Source organism: Hibiscus syriacus, unplaced genomic scaffold (genome assembly GCF_006381635.1).
Source record: "Hibiscus syriacus cultivar Baekdansim isolate YM2019G1 unplaced genomic scaffold, ASM638163v2 tig00004374_pilon, whole genome shotgun sequence".
Classification (NCBI taxonomy): domain Eukaryota; kingdom Viridiplantae; phylum Streptophyta; class Magnoliopsida; order Malvales; family Malvaceae; genus Hibiscus; species Hibiscus syriacus.
The window spans coordinates 8,245-28,091 of NW_024062013.1; the positions used below are offsets into that span (position 1 = coordinate 8,245).

General features: G+C 36.0%; 1 protein-coding gene and 2 pseudogenes across 1 annotated transcript; all 3 read left to right on the forward strand.

Moving 5' to 3' along the window:
* The first annotated feature begins 495 nt into the window (after positions 1-495).
* LOC120194133 lies at positions 496-3,851 on the forward strand (annotated as a pseudogene).
* Positions 3,852-7,051: 3,200 nt separating this feature from the next.
* Positions 7,052-8,897, forward strand: LOC120194142 (annotated as a pseudogene).
* A 2,516-nt stretch (positions 8,898-11,413) lies between these two features.
* Positions 11,414-12,312, forward strand: LOC120194124 (zinc-finger homeodomain protein 5-like). Its single transcript, XM_039196516.1, has one exon. The coding sequence runs from the start codon at positions 11,429-11,431 to the stop codon at positions 12,287-12,289; it is 861 nt and encodes a 286-aa protein (XP_039052447.1). The 5' UTR covers positions 11,414-11,428; the 3' UTR covers positions 12,290-12,312.
* Positions 12,313-19,847: the final 7,535 nt, after the last annotated feature.

The following is a 19,847-nucleotide window of genomic DNA, read 5'->3' on the forward strand; positions in this document are numbered from 1 at the left end:
ATATGACTTAAGTATTAGAGTTTCAACTAAAGTAAAGAGTTTTACTTGTAGTTATACTATGAGTAGTCATGAGATGTAAGGGGACTTAATTATAAAAGGAGGTCTCCCCACCTCCATTGAATATAGAGAATTTGGTGTGAATAAACTCAGGCATTTAGACCAAAAATTTTCTCACACACGCTTTCTTACGTTTTTTTCAATGTTTTCCATCGTTCTTATCGCTATAGCAACAATAACCGAGGAATTTAGGTTGACTTAAACGTCGAGCAACCGAGTGAGACATCTAAGGGACACACAAATCAGCTAGCCGACAATCTAACCCCGTGTCAGAGTCATTACACTCTTTTCCTAACCTCCGCTAACTATTCTTTTCCTTTCAGCACTCCTCTCCTTAAAAACCCCCCCCCCCCAACTCCAATCGTCATAGTCAACGTCACTGTTGCCTTCGGTATCCGTCAATTTCTGAATTACATCTCAAATTTTGATCAATCTCAAATGAGCGAACAAACCCCGGCGCAGCCTCAATCTCAGGCCCCAAATGATTCATCCTCAACCTCGACTCAAGCCCAACCTCAATCCCTTACTAAAAACCCGATTAATACCTCCGTCGTTGTTGCTTCCCTCGTGACCACTATCTTTGTAACCTCTTCTTCAACGGAGTTCACCAATGTTCCTCTCCCAACCTCATCTCCTCCTTCGAAAATCCCTTCCCACCCTAGAAAAATTTGAAAAGTCTCCTTGACTCGAACTTTGACTCTAATACCTCCCAACAAGCAACGAGCTCCTCCACATTTGTGACGGAGCCGCCTAAAACTGTCGGTAAAACTTCCAAAACAAAACTTGCTCAACATCGAGCCTTAGCGGTGGTGGTTCCACGAATAATTGCCCGGTCCGTCTCTTGTGAAGGCGAGGTGGAAACGACCATCCGTTACCTTCGCAACGCCGATCCCTTCTTGCTTCCTTAATTGACCTTCATCCACCCCCAACCTTCGACACTTTCCATATCCCTTTTCTCGCTCTCACACGAAGCATTTTATACCAACAGCTCGCTTTCAAGGCCGAAACCTCCATCTACACTCGTTTCATCTCTCTCTGCGGAGGTGAAAACGGCGTTGTTCCTGAAACTGTTATTTCTTTAACCGCTCAACAGTTACGGCAGATTAGTGTCTCGGGACGAAAAGCGAGTTACCTTCATGATCTCGCGAGAAAATACCAAACGAGGATATTATCAGACGCGACGATTGTAAATATGGATGACAAATCACTATTTACCATGCTTACAATGGTAAATGGGATCGGTTCTTGGTCGGTTCATATGTTCATGATTTTCTCGCTTCATAGACCAGATGTTTTTCCAATTAATGATCTCGGGATTCGGAAAGGGGTTCAAATGCTCTACAATTTAGAGGAGTTGCCAAGGCCTTCGCAGATGGATCAGTTGTGTGAGAAGTGGAGAACATACAAGTTAGTCGCTTCCTGGTACCTTTGGAGGTTTGTGGAGGCCAAAGGAGCACCTTCGAGTGCTGCCGCAGTTGCTGATGGTGCTAGTCTTCCTCCGCTACAGCAACAACAACATCAGCAGCAGACCCATCTTCTGGACCCCATCAATAGCATTCTTAACCTTGGGTATGATCTCTTTCTTAAAGAAAACAATGTTTTCTTTGTTTCATATTTTTTGTGCAATTATTGTATTGCATTTAGTGAAAATCAATTGTTTCCTTCTTGCCTATTAAGAGTTGGGTTAATTCCAATCAAGAGGCATTTCACAGATTTCTTTAAAAAATTATGACCTTGCCCATTTTTTGCTTCTTGTGCTAGAAAATTCATTTGGATAGTTATATTTTTTATGTAGGATTGATAGTAACCAAGAGCTATCTTTTATATGCATCTCAATTCTCAAGTGCTACTTGGTAGACTTGAAATATGTTATTTTGATGTCTTTAGCTCTTATGAAAGTTATTGAAATCATGGAATATAAAGTTCCTTTTACGGATTAAGTATTTACATGCTTGGATATTTTATGTACCTTGCAATGCATTGTCATTATCTGGGGAAAATAAATTGAGAAAAGGGTCCTTCTAACTTAAGGGCTAAGGCAACTGGCAGGATTTGCATCAACGTCTAAAAATATCCTGAAATGTTATATTAATTGTAGAAGACTAAGACTTTGTAAAGGAAGTTAGAAAGACAACAACACATGTGGATTCTTCCATCCAGAAGAAAAAGGATATAATTTTTATTGAAAATAAATGAATGAAAGATGCTAATGCTGTAGTTCTATTGATATTCAGTTGAATTTATGCTAGTAAAGCAAATTTGATTTTTAGTTTCTGTTTCTTTATTCTTTCAGTTTATATCCTATCGTAATTCGGTTTACCTCTTTTAATTTTTAAGGTTGGCTCTTGAGTGTTATTTCATATATTATCTATTTAAAAGTATCAATTTTGATAGCAAATACGGAGATAGTAATAGGGGGAGCATGTGCAGATCTTTGTTCATGTTGGCATGAAACTATCTCGGTGATAATTTGTCCATGTTCTGCATTTGAAAGAAGGGAATGGATTGATGTATGGTCAAGAGTCATGATTGCAGTTAGAGTTAAACAGAAGTACAAGTAGATATTTTTTTGCCCAAAAGTGTGATATTGCAAGATGCATAACCTTTGAGCAGTCTCTTTTTCTGGGAGTTAAGTTTAGGATTGTTTTGAGTACACTTGATACCATTTCAAACTAATCATTGTTTTGTGATTATATGTATTTGCATCCATGATCATTTTGACGGTGAAGTTTATTTTAAGAGTATTGTTGAGCATGGATCCCATATATCTAGCTTTGATAATGGTATAAGTCAGGGTTTGTACTTGTATTGGAGATAAACGGCAAATAGGGCCTGTCAATCATTATATGGTTTATGTGCCTGAACTATTTTGCTACATTGCTGGGAATTGTAGTAGAATCTTCTGGTTTGGATTCACTCCCATTCTACTTACTGAAGTTTGTTGAAAAGTTTAGACAATCTTACTGCTCTGTCCTTCAATTATTTTCTTAGTTTGATATGAAGTTGCATCTCTTTCGCTAGTTTAAGGTAAAAAGCCCGAATAAGGACTAGTCTATGGAAATATCATTCATTTTTTTTCGGTTTCTAACAACTCACTAATTTCCAAATGCCTTGAACTTTCTATAATTTTTTTATATATAAAATCCTCTGTTTAAAGAATTTTAGTTAAACTTTCATGTGCTATATTAGGTAAATAAGTACTCCTCAGCATAGATCTAAATTATCAAATTGGTATTAAGATATCAGTAGGGATAGTAATGCTGCATAGTTGACTCCACGGAGAACCCCAAGCTACTAATCTGAAATTCATGAGAACTTATCCTACAGGTTTACATTGTTAAATTACAAAAATCATCAAGAGGTTATCTGATCCATGCAGCCTGGAAACAATCTTTTTCTTTCGGTGTTTGTCTCTTTGTTTCTCACTTGCTTTGCTTTAAAATTTCTTTACGCTGCTTTGGTAATGACGTTTTTGTCTGTTATGTTATTAGGGCCTGTGCGTGGGGGCAATGATTGTCATTGGAGATGTGAATGTTTGATATTTGTCACAATCCGTTGATCAACTTGAAAGGCAGGTAGGCACTTCAAAGGAAAATGTTTGTGTAAAATTGTTGTTATGAAAGCCATTAATGTTATAAGCCGTTAGAGTCTCTTAACTTGGGTCTTCTAAATCTGCTTTTAGATCTTGAATAAACACATTGCCCGGTTCCTTGGCCTTTGTTAAAGGACAGCAATTTTAGATGTCAACTGTCTAATACAAGACATTAATGGATTGCAAATCTGCGCTGGTTGTGGAATTTGTCTCTTGGATTGTTTAACAACTGGCTGCATGTTAGAACTTAAAGCCACCTTTATTAATTAATCAAGGACCGTTTTGACTTAATTGAGAGTCACAAGGGAATATTGGTTTCTGGTGACAAACACGGGAAATGTTAAAGAAAATTAGGTAAGTCCAAAGATTATTAAAACAGAATTACCTTGAATGTATACTTTGCAAAGGAAGTCCCATTATTACGGCCATTTGATCGGAAGATGTTTACTTGTCTAAGACACCCCGACCCAGAGTAGCTTAATTTACTTATAAATCTTCAACGGTTGGAGAAAACCAACGTCTTATAGTAAGGCTGAGACCTTCGATTGCTGATACAAGGAGTTATCACTATGGTTAAGCTACATCCTCAGATATGGTCGATCCAACTAGGTTTAGGTTTAGGTTTGAGCTACTGCGGAAGATGAAAACAATCATGCTAGCACTACCATAATAGCTTAGTCACCTATAGAGTATGTGTGACACTGTTTTACAAATACCAAAGCAATTCTAAACATTCCTTCCCGAGTATTTCTTTCGCAAAAAGAATTTTTGAGATTTGTAGGGGTGTTGAAATCCGGGTACTCGGATTTTTGGTACTTAAGTTTCGGGTGTTCGGATATGGATTACCGAGCATCCGGATTTTGTGAATATCCATTATTCGGGTAATCGGATACCCGTTTTTTATTATTTTCAAATTATTAATTATAAAAACATATAGCTTATATTATTAAACAAAATATTATATTAATTATTAAACATACAGCTTCAATGTGGGTGTTTTTTTAATTTTATTATTTTAATTTAATGTATAAAATTATTAATAGTTTAATTTTATTAGCATTCTGAAAAGCAGCCTCTTGTTGCTTCTACTCCACCGGTGCAAAGAACCTCATGCTTAGGTTGCTGTGGATTGTTTGAAGTTTTTACTGGCTCTGGCAGATAATCAAGTCATATCCTTTGTTCTTTTGTGGGTGTATGAAACGACAACATTAGATCCCGAACTTATGCAATGATATTGCTTTAAAAAAAATGCAACCGGGTAACTAGATACCCGAAAAAATGTTATTTCGTGATCCGGGCTCGATCTAGAAAATGTCGGTCAAATATCCGGCCTGCTCGGACAGCTTTTTTTAGATAATTATTCAATTTTTTTTTAATTCGTGTCGTCGGGTCAATATAATTAATTAACTGAGTCAAGTATTTTTTATCATCCTACTTACAAAAAGATATCTTTAGGAGGTGTTTGGTTCAAGGATATGGGAATCCCACATTCTCATGTTTGGTTGGACGAGAATCTCATTTCCGGTAATATTTTATTATCAATAGTAGATTTTTTGGGATATATTACCGAGAATGTCATTACCTCTCTTCCCTTAGGTATTGTAATATTACCTGCGTTTTGGACTAAAATGCTTAAATTTTTATTTTTTTCAAAAATATCATTCTTCTGTCATTGAATAATAAAAATTCTATGAAGGTTAAATTACAAATTTATCCTTAAATTATTTTAGATTTACAAAAAAGTCTATAATTAAAATTTTATATGAAGTTCAGGGGTAAAAAAAATTTACCCTTTCATTAAACATTTTTTATATTTTTAATTTTGTAAAAAAAATTATATAAATATTCTGAATTTAATTTTTTAAATAAAATATATAAATATTTTACAATTTGTAATATTATACAAATATATAATAAGGACAATTTGATTAAATATGCATTCCAATAATCTTTTATTCCTTTAACCAAACACGGTAATCTTACATTCCTGATAAACCAACCAAACACAAAATACAACATTCCCAGTAATTCTATTCCATGGTAATCTTTTATTCCCACTGATAATCTTACATTCCGTGAACCAAACGCTCACTTAATTCGTGATCCATTTCCCGCATGTTCTTAGATCATTATTATACTAAGCTCTTGGATTTCCCGCTAAGTGTCTGCAGAGACTTAAGAACCCAATCGTTAGATGTTTAAATGTTTTTAAATTGTCTCCTGCCGCAAGGTTGCTCCCTAATATTCCATTCTTAAGGAAGCAATAGCCCAGGCCCAGCAGGAATGTGAAGAATTTAACAGCTACAATCATGTACAATGGGATGACATTGCTATTATTTTCATGATCATACTCGGATATTCCCACGAATAATAATAATAATAAATATCATAAAGTAAAATGAAAAATATTCGTTATTAGTATTAAGATATTGGAGTCCCCGATGCTCTGTAGAGATTTATATTTACGTCTTTTTAAAATTCTCTCCATCACCTTCTTCGTCCACACGCGAAAGATCCTCGGACGGCATGGGAGAAGAAGGGACGGAGCTCCTTAGAGCCCAAATGGTCTCAGTTATGTTAAAATTTATATATTCGATATAATTTTAATTTATTAATAATTTGTTTATGTAAAAATAAATATTTAAATTTAAAAAATATAAAAAAATTATTAAATATTTAATCAAGTAGGGGTTGAATTAAAGAATGATAAATCCGCGTTCTCAAATTTTTGGTCTAATTATTTAAATCATTGTAAGTTTAAATATTAGACAAATTATAATTTATCTTTTAAGTTTTGAGTTTTGAGTTTTGAGTTTTTTTTATTTTTAATTTAGTGTGAATAAAAAGTAATATATGTACAAATATTTTCAACTATTTAACAGTGAACGCTTATACCCTTATATACGTGCTTGAACTCGGGACTTCAAGGATAACAACAATTCTTTAATTACTAAGATCGTTAGGTTCATGCTGAATTTCGAGTTTAAAAACCTAATAAATCTTGATATTTTTCTTAAATAATTTAATGTTCCAGTCCCTGACGATTTTTAATTGGCTCCTCCATGGGGAGAAAGCTATATTAACCTAGCAACACACTGCCAGGAATTTGTAAAGTGTATGATGTTTTTTGTTTGTGAAGACCCTTACTATCTATTTTAATAACAATATCTTCTTATGTATGAAATGATGACTAACACCCAAACAAATAGTACGTGAGAATTAATCAAATATTAATAAATGATAGTTTTATTTATGTTGAAGTTGATATTTTTTCATACTAAACCACTCGATTATAACTAGGACGGAATTAATCTACTGGTTGTTAGAGGCTCTAGCCCCTAACTATATTTTATTTTTAAATTTGAAAATTTTATCTACGGAATTAATCTACTCGATGACTAACACCCTGACCAACCCGTTTTTGACCTATACCTCCCCATATGGGCTAGCCTACCAGTCTTTTGGTCCAAGCCAGCATTCATCTGGTCCGAAGATGGGTCCGCCAATGTAAGAAAGGGCTCAACACTTGCATATGCTCAGCTCAACGACCCAGTTCAGTCCATTTCCTTTCAGCTACTCCACTCATTACAAAGGGGTGACATTGTACTCATTTTATGCTGGCCCGGACTAGAGCTCGTTGAGATTAATTTCGGGTGTCAAAGAGCCGGCCTTTTGAGCGTGCCAATGTTCCCACCACACCCTTCTTTCTCCAAACAAAACTATGGCCACCTACTCAGAGCTGTCTCCTAGACAAAGCCGAAAGCTGCAATTGCGCATCATGATTATATCACAAAAGTTGAGCAATATCTCTCTTTGCCCTCCAAGGACAAGAGGCTTGCTGAGATGTTACAAATCTGAAATGGATTCGTACTGAAGATATCAAACGTAGAAATGCAGATTCAGGCGAGGATTCCATGCTTTATAATGGTTGCAAACACCATGAAACTTACTTGATTCAGTACACCTCGGGTGCAACCGGGCTCCTAAGCCAGTGCTTCTGACGGCCGGATCAGCGGCTCACAATGTTAGAACAGCGAGGAAAGCTTATGATTTACATCCCGGAACTGATATTGTCTTTTGGTTACATCAGTACCATGATTGTGGCCTGATGTTTATGTTATTGACCAGTGTATCTGGTGCAACATGCGTGTTGACATCACCCATGGCTTTCGTTAACCGGCCTAGAATCTGGCTCGAGCACATGACAGAGTTCAAGGCAACTTGTACCCCTGTTCCATCATTCACACTGCCACTAGTCGTGAAACGCGGTGGAGTCGAAACAGGAAGCTCACCTATTGATCTATGGAGAATTTCTTTGTGTGTTCAAGCCTTTTGGACTTAACCCATAGTCCATCTCCCCTTCTTACAGCATAGCAGAGAATTGCACTTTCGTTTCCACGGCATGGAGAAACAATAATGACAACTCTCAAAACTCATGTTCCCCGGTTTTTCCCTCTCATAACAAGCTCTTACCTAGTGCAAGACTTGCCAGTGATGAAGACGAAGAGGAAATGAACATTATTGTTGTAAATGAGCACACACATGAACCTGTTAATGATGGAATTGAAGGCGAGATTTGGGTTTCGTCTCCGAGCAAGGGTTACTTAGGCCATCCTTTATTAACTCAAGACATATTCAAAGGTAAACTTAGCAACAAGGTCAACCGGTGTTACGTCCGAACCGGGGACAGAGGAATTGTCAAAGGGGAAGAAAGATTTCTCTACGTAACAGGTCGTTGCGTAGAGATGATTCAACTCCCAAACGGTCAGGAGATACACCCTCATAACATAGAGACTGCTGCTTATAATAGCTGCCCACAGTTATAGGAGGAGGCTGTCTAGCTGCATTTGATGCTTCAAGAATGACCGTTCTTGTCGCAGAAATGCAGAGGAGTGAAAAAGATACTAAGATTTTGAGGAATATAAGTGAGAGAATCAGGGAAAATGTTTATAAAAACGAAAAAGTTGACATAGGGAAGGTAGTTCTTGTAAAAATTGCAAGTGTTCCGAAAACAACTTCAGGTAAAATCCAAAGGGGGTTGGCTAAATTGTGAGAGGCGAAACGAATGTTTTAATGGAAATCAAGTTTGATAACAGTGGTGGGTTATTACAATCAAGTCATGGTGGACAAAGAAGGGTAAGAAACAGAGGGGGAAGAAGGGAGAGGAGTGATAGTTGAAGAGAAAAAAGCGGTTGTTTATTCACTCTCAAGTGCCCCAACTGGTCGTTCATGGGTGTCTCGATTGTGAATCCATTTAGAGTCCAACACAAGGATGTTGTGTGTGTTTTTGTGTACTGTGCCACCGCTATAGTGTAAAAGAGTTGTTCTTAAGCTCCTCTTTGCATCATTTTCTTTGTGATCATCGAGCAAGGAGGTTAATCTGTATGGCTACGACTGGCGAGCCACGTATATGGCTCGTTGCATTCGCATGGCTTAGTATGTAATATATCTATTTTGGGTGTTATATGAAAAAAGATTTAAAGAAACAAAACCTGAAAGTCTTTTATCATTGTCAATTGCAGGAAGTAAAACCGAATTCACATCCCTCTGCAAAGACTGCAATAATTCGACAAGAAAGTATGACAAAAAATGACAAGGCAAATGGCCTTTATTTTAACATTTAGCTGCATCATACATACACCTCTTTAATATTTGGTAATTTGTCAATTTTCCAGCTCTGCAAATTTCCATCACGTACATTTAACTGTTAATCATAACCGGAATGAAAATTAGACATGAAAAAACTTCAACTAATTGCAACAGAGAAGGAAAGGTACCCCATAATCAAAAACCCATAAAGGAAAACATAGATGATTGAATACTGACTCTCAACCCACCACCAATTGAACTGTTTATAATCACCGTCTCTTATCATTCAGGACAAATATTTATTATTATTATTTTTTCATTTTCTATAATATTCTTTAATTATGCCGATATTTATCACCATCTCAATTAAATTTAAAATCAATTCAAATAATGAATTTTCAGAAAAATTCACCTAGAACTGTAAAATTCAAATAGTATCATGTATCCAATCCAACTAGTATTTTTGTACTCATTGTCTCACCCCTAGGCTGTCGTGATAAGGGCACTGGGTGAATAAGGAGGATTCTTGTATTGGTGATGCCATTGGCTGAACTGCACTGCACCCAAAAGACTACAACATGGCAAAGCGCAGAAAGACAAATGAAGGCATCGATTGCACCACGGAAAGGTAAAGAGATTGCTTGGGGGCATGCGTGGTTTATTTGGCAGAGCCAGAGAGTTGCAGAAATGAACACATTAGGTTTTGAAATCCATTCACCCACCAACAGGACCACAACTCCACTGTGGACCATCCCCACACTTTTCTTTTCTTCTCTTCTTTTTTACTTTGAATCTGTAGCTACAGTTAAAACCCAACTTTTAGCCTGTAATGGAGTGCTTGTTAGTTTCTGTAAACCAGTTTTTATGAAGAAAGTCGAGGATTATGGAGGAAACGAAGCTACGTCGCATCAAGGACTATGAACTATCTTTTTTCTTTTTTTTTTAATAAAAGGACTATGAAGTATATGCTCGGTCATTTGGGGAATCAAGTGGGTTAAAGATAAGAACTAGTAGGAAAGATGGAAGGAAGTCAATAATGGAGGTAAGCGTGGGACCCAATAGTGGCAGGGCGTGGAAGAGGGATGAACATGACGTTGTCGGTTGTTTTTTTTATTTAAAGAAAACTACTTGGAAACATTTAGTTCACGTAATATAATGTTATGTTTAGAAATAAAATATTTACAATGTTAAATTATTTTATTTATTGGTGATATATTATTCAAAATATAATAATATGCAATCTATTTATTGTTAAAATTTTATATTATAATATTTAATTATATAAAATTATTCATAATTTTTTATTAGATATATTTTTAATAAATTAAACTCTAATATCAAATTAAAAATAATTATATATACCAAAAATAATTGTTAGAATTGTATAATAAATTTATTAAAAGTATTTTAATCTCATCATAAAAGGAATACTCGGCTGAATTTATAAAAGGAATTGTAAAAGATTATTATAGAATAAATACTCCCGAACAAAGCATAAAAATAAATTTTTTAAACGCAACATTAATCTCATCATAAATCCTCTCACTTTTAGAGAACAGATTCTGAAATTTGCCCGGCCTCACCCCAAGCAACCAAGCTGTCTCTTGTTAGGATATATATAGTTGGCTTATTGAGAGCACAAAAGCCAACACACCAAATCCTTAACCCTAAAATCAAACACAAAGCCCAAATCTACCTCGTTTCCTTTCTCCGTTATCTTGGTTTTCCCCTTGCTAGTTAGAGATGCTTACATGGTGTGGTAGCTGTTAAAGGCGTAAAAGTGGTTGCCTGACTGACTCCGCCGTTTGCTCCTCTCTTCCTCAAAAGTCTGAGTTTGGTCCCATTACACTTTAATGTTTTTGTTTTTTGTTTTGAGTGCTAATTTCTCATTCATATCCATTTATTTCCGTAACATGTCTCTTTCTCTCTCAGCTCGTTGAAATTTGCGGTATGGGTCTGAGGATTTCGATAACATAATGCTGGATAAGTGAATATCTCTAGAGGAGGATAAGGGAAACCAACCAGATAAGCAACGCACTTGCATCATCTCTTTTGAAACGTTTCACGAAATCACGGGATAAAACATGCAGTTTTAGTAGAGTCAGTAGTGAGCTAAGCTTGTATAGTTTGAATAAATTATCATAAAAAGGTTTACATTGTTTTATCTTTTCAACGATTTCTTCTTTAAGTATGGAAGTGAGAGGCCAAGAACATGAGTTTAAACCGACAGGGTCTTCTCCCTTTGGTCATCAACGAGATGGGAATCATAATGGTACGGCTGCTCTTACTTGCACTCAAACCCTAGACCATGTTCATCGTATCCAGAGACAGCAATCAATCGTTCAAGGTAGATCTCCGCACTCGGATCCAGTGGCTACCGCCACTAGTGCAGCTGTTGCACCCATTTCGGTAAGCTCAAACACAAAGCCTTCCAGCCTCATCAGATATCGAGAGTGTCTCAAGAACCACGCGGCCAACATCGGAGGGAACGTTTACGATGGCTGCGGCGAGTTCATGCCTAGTGGTGAAGAAGGAACCCTGGAGGCCTTGAAATGTGCTGCCTGTGACTGTCACCGCAACTTCCATCGCAAGGAGGTTGATGGAGAGACCCAATTCTGGGCTACTCCCACCCGAAGTTTAATGCTTCACCCACTTCAGTTGCCACCCCCAACCGTGATGCACCCTCATCAAAATTATTCAATCCATACAAGTCCATCAAGCGCACTGGTTGCGTCGATGAACAATATGGCGTTTGGAAGCGGCGGCGGAGGGAACGAATCTTCAAGCGAGGATCTTCACGTGTTCCAATCCAACGCTGAGGGAACGCAGCCGCCACCCTCTTGCGTATTGTCAAAGAAGAGATTCCGCACAAAATTTACGCAGGAGCAGAAGGATAAGATGTTGGAGTTAGCCGAGAAAGTGGGTTGGAGGATCAACAAGCAAGACGAAGAGTTAGTGCAAAACTTTTGTGCCGAGTACGGGGTGAAAAGACAGGTTTTCAAGGTTTGGATGCATAATAACAAGAACGTGAAGAAGCAACCACCTGAGTAAGAGCTCTTCTTGTATGATTCTTCGCTGTAGACCACCGTTATGTCTTTGAATTCAGAACTGTTCCCATGTATTTATTTGTATCGCTTTAAATTATGCATCGTTATTTCTTTCTTTCTCACTATTTCTCTACCCCATTATTTCTGAAAGCGAAGAGATTTGAAGACGGGCAAATAATGGTGCCTCGTTTTTCAACTTAATGCTGATTGAAATGGTGAATTTCACAGCACGCAGGCTGTTATTGTGCAACTGTTCCATCGGGTCATGTAGCTATTAGTTCTTGCTAGTTGAATCTGGCCTAAGCCCAACCAAAATGAAAAATGACGAGTAGGGTCATGGCTTGATCGAATTTTTGACCCTTTTGTTGGGGCCCAATTTCAATATACCTTTTGGTCTATTGTATTTGTTATGAACCTGCCTAATTATATAAACGAACGAGCTCTTGGGTATTCGCACTTTGGAACTATCTCATGGCTCAACTTTCAACAAAATAATGCATACCAGTTCCACCGAAAACCAATCTTGAACTGGACAATACGTAGGCTTTCTGAGGCTGTGACAACTTTGGTTGCATGCTTAAACAAGAAAAAAGAAAACAATTTTCTCCAACGGTTCGTCTACCTGGTTTATTTCAGTATATTACATTATTCTGACGTTTACAAGTTTACGTCAATTATGATACAATATTATTCAAATTCTGGTACCCTATAAAGTTACATCTGAATCAGTTAATACTACACATTTTAAAATTTTGAAAAATGCCTTTTCTACTTCTACTTGTATATACCATAAAGAGAGTGTCTCATTAAAAAATCTCTTTAATCTTAAAAAAAGAAAAATAATACATTCTCCCCAGACAAAATAAAAAGAGGACATTCTCGCTTCAAATTAAGTGTACAGTTTTGGAGGCTGAATTTAAAATAGGTAAGATGTCATGCTGCTTCTCATTTCCGTCAGTTTATTTAATAATTATTACAATTTTATGTTTTATTCTTTAAATTCCCAGTGATAACGATGCAATAGAATCGAAATCAAATTACGTTTAATGAAGGAACGTTTCCCTGCTTCTCATTAACCGGTTTGATTAGTTATTGTTATTTCCAGGGGGAAAGAAAACTTTATGCTTCTCTGTTGATTAGACGATTGCTTAACTTATTGTACTTATTTGAAAACAAACAAGATTAGTAACATTGATTCTATAGAGAAAGCACAGAACATTTAGTTTTAACTTGTAATACTAATATTTTTTTTCTTTTTATTTAAATCTTGAAACTTCAGTACAGTACTCAAAAGCCTTATAATTATAGAGTTCACCTTTGTTGTTATATGAACAAACTGACTCGATCACTCAATGTTAAATAAGATAGGTAGAATCACGATGCAAATTCCACATTTCCTTATATTTTAAGTCTTTTTTTTATTTTACTTTATACAGATTCTCTGACAGTACAGCTGAAACTTGTGCTTCGTTGGAGCTTTAGATTCTTCATACACCTGCGGAGGATTTAAAGGTACAAATAGAAAATTAGATTAATAAATAAGAGGAGCATGAACAAATATGCCTGTTTCTGTTAGATTATTAAAATTAATTGTTTTTAGCTGATGTAATTGGCATTCCCTTGGGATTTCTGATAAAAGGGTTATAAAGAAATCTGTAATTTATGGTTTAAAAAATGGGTTGTCACACATGAATACCAGAAGCACAGGCTAACTTATTTATTTTTGATAATGGATTTCAGGCTCTTTGAATTATAATTTATGTATAAGACTTAGACATACGGCCATATGCACGTGATCTAAACGAAAGGATTAGATTTCATGTGGGGGAAAAGTTGAAATAGGGTACGGAGTATAATAAAGTATTTGATGAATATCTGAACTTTATCAACCAGAGAGGGAAAGGTGAACGCACGGCATGTTAGAAAACATGGCTGTCCCTTTTTCCCATGTATATATGGGGTAAGGGGAGGTAAGATAGTAGGCTACCCCCAACACCAGATTGAGAGCAGCTTCCGTAAGAGACCTCCGAATTATGAAATGCCCTCCGTGGGACTCGATCCCACGACCTCAAGATTAAGAACCTTGTGCTCTACCAACTAGGGATTAGATTTCATGTGGGGGAAAAGTCATGCATGAGGTTAAATATTTGAATATCTTACTATGGATCCCGGGAAAAATACTGGATAACATTCCTTAAGCTATTTCCAATGTAGCCAAAAAGGGGAGGAGGGAGTCACGAAAGTAATTAGGAAGGAAAGAAAAAGAGAAACCCCTCATATAGTTTATTACTATTATTATATGTAGTGTTTTTGGAGCTCGAGGGTACGTTCATGTTTCATGTTGGGGGTGTCCTCTTGAAACTACAACCATTGACCACTCTTGTCCAAGTTGAATAAAAGTAAGTTTTCTCAGATTCTTCATATTCCTATTGCCTCTTTAAAATGTTTTACTCCACGGCTGTCACATAGCCTTTGGCTTCAGAGGAAGTCAAATTGTGAATATTGTGATTTTTCTAGTTTATTTAATGAGAAAAACATGTCAAGTAGAAAAGAGTAAATAAGTGGGAGAGATGGGATATAATTGCCAAAACACTACCTTTTGCACCGCAGCAATTCTTCTTCTGTCACTCCCCAGAGCTTCTGTAATTGGGTACCGGGATTTGACCGGATTCAATATACATGAGATCCCTCACCAGGATCTCATAGTGCTTCCTTACTTCCCCCACCGATTTCTCACCCACAGCCGCAGCCACCTTTTGCCAACGGTCTGGGGTGTCCTTGTCATATATAGCCAGTGCCCTTTCAAATAGCTTGTTTTGCATTGGAGTCCAGTAGGAAATGGAATCACGTGAAAAACTAACAGACGATGCCATTTTTTTTTACTTAGGGGATGAATATAAAAAGAAACAAGAATATGATGAAAGTTGAGTTGAGTTCGTTGTGAAGGTGATGAAAAGTTGGAGAGCGGGAATGCAAGTATTTTCAGGGTTAGATCTTAAGGGGAGAGTAACTAACAAAGGGAAACAAGGTAGGAAAGGAAGAAGAGATCGATGCCCGAGTCAAGGGGATGGTACGGTTAGGAAATTGTAATGGTAGGTCCTTATAAAGAACAAAACTGGTGGGGGTTGTGCAAGTTGGCCATTTTTTTTCTTTTGTGGGAGCATAATAAGATATTATTCGCTTGCTCAAGTAAAGCTTTGATGGACAAGAATCGAGTGTCACAAGAACTGAGGCTTTATAAAATGTGAATCTATCAAGTGGTGGGGATTAGATCCCAAAACAGAGCCCACCCATTATAGTAGATGCTTGAATAAATATAATCTTCGATCCTCCTTTTGTACTCAGCAAAATATACAGTAAGATATTCCGCCAATTTTTGAGTCTGGACTTTTCTTCCCTTTATTATTTGGCAACTTGTAAAATATACTCCATTTAAAGACTAGTGTTTATGTTTATTCTCTTCTATTGAGAAAATTAGTGCTTGTAGCGGAGATCCTACCATTAGGGCCGAACTATATTGACCGGTGATGTAACTTGTGAGGTCTTGGAACGGTTAACACATCCGCATTTAATCTGTGAAAAAGATGTGGAGTTGTCGGGAATATTTTTCAATATTTTTTGGTAACTTTGATCAAGTTAATTCTAGAATCTAGAATTTAGTACCTCATGGATGCAGGAAGTTGGAAATTGGAGATTTAGCTTCTTAAAAACATTCCAAAGTGTTTTTTTTGCCTGGCATAGCTGTTTGGTGAGACGTGTGGGGATAAACTTATCTTTGTGCAGCTGAATGTCAACAGATATAGTTCATTTATGATATTCTGTGTCGGTTTTTCAGTAAGAGTGCCACTTCCTGTCATATTAAATAATTGAATAGCAAATTTACCCGTCATCCACTCGTATGGCTAAATTTAGTTCTTTTGAAGTTGTTCAATAATATTTACTTTCGAGATCCTGTGTCAATTTTTGAGTAAGAGTGACAGGGAAAGATGATGATTTGCAGGATGTTGAATATGATTGGATGGTATGTTTTATTAGGAGGTCCTTAGTATGTGGAATTTGGATTGATGTTTTTTTATACTTGGGTTTCATTTGTATAATTTTGTTTACTTGATAAGACAAATTCTCGTATTACAGAACTATAAACAAAGCTCTAATAGTGTCGCTAATAGAACATATATTTTTCTCACATATATTATATTCTTAGATATCTACTCAGAGGGCATGATATGATCCACACGCCGAAGTAGTCTTGAAATCTTGAATACTAATCAAGCAATTCCAGGTTTCCTAATGCATGGTTACGTCAGTGGGTTCCTTTTTAACATCTTCCTTGTGGGAAGTGGAAACTGTTGGGCTGTGGTCCTCATGATTGGAAGTATTGAATTTTGTGTGGTTTCAAATGATTAATCGCGTATATCAAAATTTAGGAAGGCTTAGAAATCTAGACCTTTCGGCTTTTAGACTTATGAAATTTAATGCTACAGCAGGAGCAGTCCATTTGGTTTTTGCTGCTGCTTCGAAAGCCACTGTTTCTACAGTTACTCGTAGAAACTATTAATAAATGAACACAAAATGTGAACATTTTATTGGGCAAAGCCTTAGTCCTACTGCGGCTAGAGAAGGGATGGGTTTTTAACCCTCGTATACCGTCCTTGTGGATTGGTTGTGCAAAATGCTGCTGGTTTAACGGTGCTGGGCAAGATGTGTAATACTCTAATTTTCGGGTTATTAGTTTTGGGTTTACCCGAGATGTAAGTGGATCCCGCAGATTTCATTATTTAAGTTGTAGGGTTTAATTGGGTTGAATTTAGGCCCAATTAGCCACAAAAATAGGATTTTTGAATATGAGATAATATACAAAGGACTAAAAGTGTAATTTTATCATTGAGAAATTTTAAGGTTTTTAAGTGTTTTGGACTTGGGTTCCATTCCTATATCTTCATCTTCTTCTTCTTCTTCTTCATTTCTCTCTTCTTCCTCCATCTTTCTCCGTTATAGTAAGATTTTAGTTCAAGGTAAGAGTTTGTATTTCTTCTATCATTCTCTAAGCCTCAAAATATGTTCTTAACCTTCCTCATTTATATTTCATGCTAAGAAAATCTTTGCTTTCAAGTTTGGCTAGAGAAAGGGGTGAAAACCATCAAAGTTCTTGAAGGAGAGTGATAGAAAAAGGAGCTTCATTTCAGGTTTCTAAAATCAAGATAGTGTATTTTTAATCCTTTGAAATGTTAGGCTTTAATAAATTTCAAGTATTTGCTAGGATTTGGTGATTTGAGCATTTCAGGGTTTATATTTGATTTCTCAATCAATTCACGTTTTAGGTGTTAAAATACGTTTTTATAATGCCTTAAGACCATAAACAACTTGCTAAATCTTTAGAATAAGTTTAGAAATCAAACCAAGTTTTTTGGTATGATTTTCGAGTGATTCCCAAGCCTAAAATAAGTCTTTCAGGGTTCGAATATCAATATTGGGATGAATAATATCGATATTAGATGAATTGGGGCAAAAATTAGGGATTTTTGGGGAGGAGTATCGATACTCAGGGTGACAGTATCGATACTAAGGCCCCAATTTTGTAACAAAATTCATTTTTGGTATCGATACTGTTGGGATTTTTGGAAGCTCGAATCGACAACCGAAACGGTTTGCAAAGAGGGGTCGAAACGGTTTTGCGTTTAGGGAGTAAGGAGATTGAAAGATAGAGAATTGCACAACGATTTATAGTGGTTCAACTTTCTCAATCAAAGTATACGTCCACTACCTTAGCTCCTCACAAAGGATTTTCCAACAAATTCACTAATTTGTTCTTTCTTTTGAGGATGAAGAGTGACCTTACAAACTCCCTAGTTTTTCCGGGCTAAACTAGAACCTTTCCCTAGCTTTTACACGAGATTAGCTAGAATCTTTCCCCTTTACAAAAGGATAAGAAATGTAAACAAGAAAACCTCTCTAAGGCAGGTGTTTACAAGATTGAGCTCACAAGAACAAAATATATACAAGAGAAAGATGAAATAAGAATGAAAAACTCTTCTCTTGTGTTTGATTCCTTGGATAGTTGTTCTATTGCTTCTTCAAGTGTCCTTAGCTTGTATTTATAGCTTGGAATGTGTTTGAAGTCGTATATAGTCGTTGGGGATGTTTTGGAGCCGTTTGGGGATGAGAAACAATTAATAAAATAGCTTGGAGCGTGGGGGGAATCGGTACCCCCTCATGGGGAATCGGTTCCCTAAGTGCAATATGTTTTTGACCGTTAGACAGGGGGAATCGGTACCCCCTGGGGGGGAATTTGTTCCCCCTGGGGGGGAATCTGTACCCCCTGGGCAATCTGATTTTTCTTGAAACCCTTTAAAAAGAAAATATTTTTGACTCGATTAAGGCTCGAAATACTTTGTAAAATTGTTTTAAAATAGTTTAAGTATAAAACACAATTTTATACTTTAGTAAGGATTAAAATGAACTTTGAAAGACTTGGAGTAATATTTTGATATTCGAATAATTACATCGAATATACTAAGAAAATCTTTTGTAAAATCTTAAAATTCATTTAACTTAATTTGTTATATCGAAACATCAAAATGTTTTCAACAATCTCCCCCTTTTTGATATAACAAAACATTTGAGTAATTTTAAGATTTTGAAATAAAGTTTGAAATTACTCCCCCTTACTTTAACACTTCTCCCCCTTTTTGTTAAATCAAAAAGACTCTAATCTTTGAAGTTCAAAATAACTTTGGAGAGTAAGTAGTAAATTTGACATTTTAAAAATCATTTGAAAAAATCAAAGCTCCCCCTCAATAAATGCATTCCAAATAAAATTTTGCTTTTAGGATCTTGATACTTAAACAAAATTGAATTTCAACAAAGAATTACAAACATGTTAGTAGCATATGAAATTCAGTATATCCAAGACTAAAATATTGTATGCAATATCAATTGTTGAATTTAAGATCATATGCATAAAGTTTTCTAAAAATGCTATGCATTTGAAATTTTTTGATATCAATTATTAGAGAGATATAATTTTTATTTAAACCGCATGCATAAACATTCAAATTTAGGTTTTGAAAAGTTGATATCAATTGTTAGAGAGATATCATTTGCATTAAAACAAATTTTGACCAAAATTTTATTATGATGAACTAAAAATTCTGAAAATTCATTACAACTTTAAAATATTCATCATAATCATCTTTTCAACATACATGAGATTAAAACAATGATGCATAATCATTTAAAACCAAAACTCATGCATGCTTAAAATCAAATGAGCAACCAAATAATCCAAAATTAAAAGTATTAAGCTTAGAGGTTACCCATTCCTTTTTCATGTGTGGCTAGAGCATCTTGAATATAATCATTTTCATCACAATTGCTTCCACACACCTACAAGAGACATTTAAGTAGATTTTGGTATTCAAATTGCTTTGGATCCTTGAACGTTAGTTACAATGCCCCTTATTCCTTTTGGAACCCATACTTGCCTAATTTTAAAACGTTTTCCTTTCTTCAAAGGACGAGTATGTTCCATATGACCATGATAATGACAATGTGAGCATTTT

Coding starts and splice junctions, on each gene's coding strand:
- LOC120194124 (XM_039196516.1), top strand. CDS start 11,429: ATGGAAGTGAGAGGCCAAGAACATGAGTTTAAACCGACAGGGTCTTCT.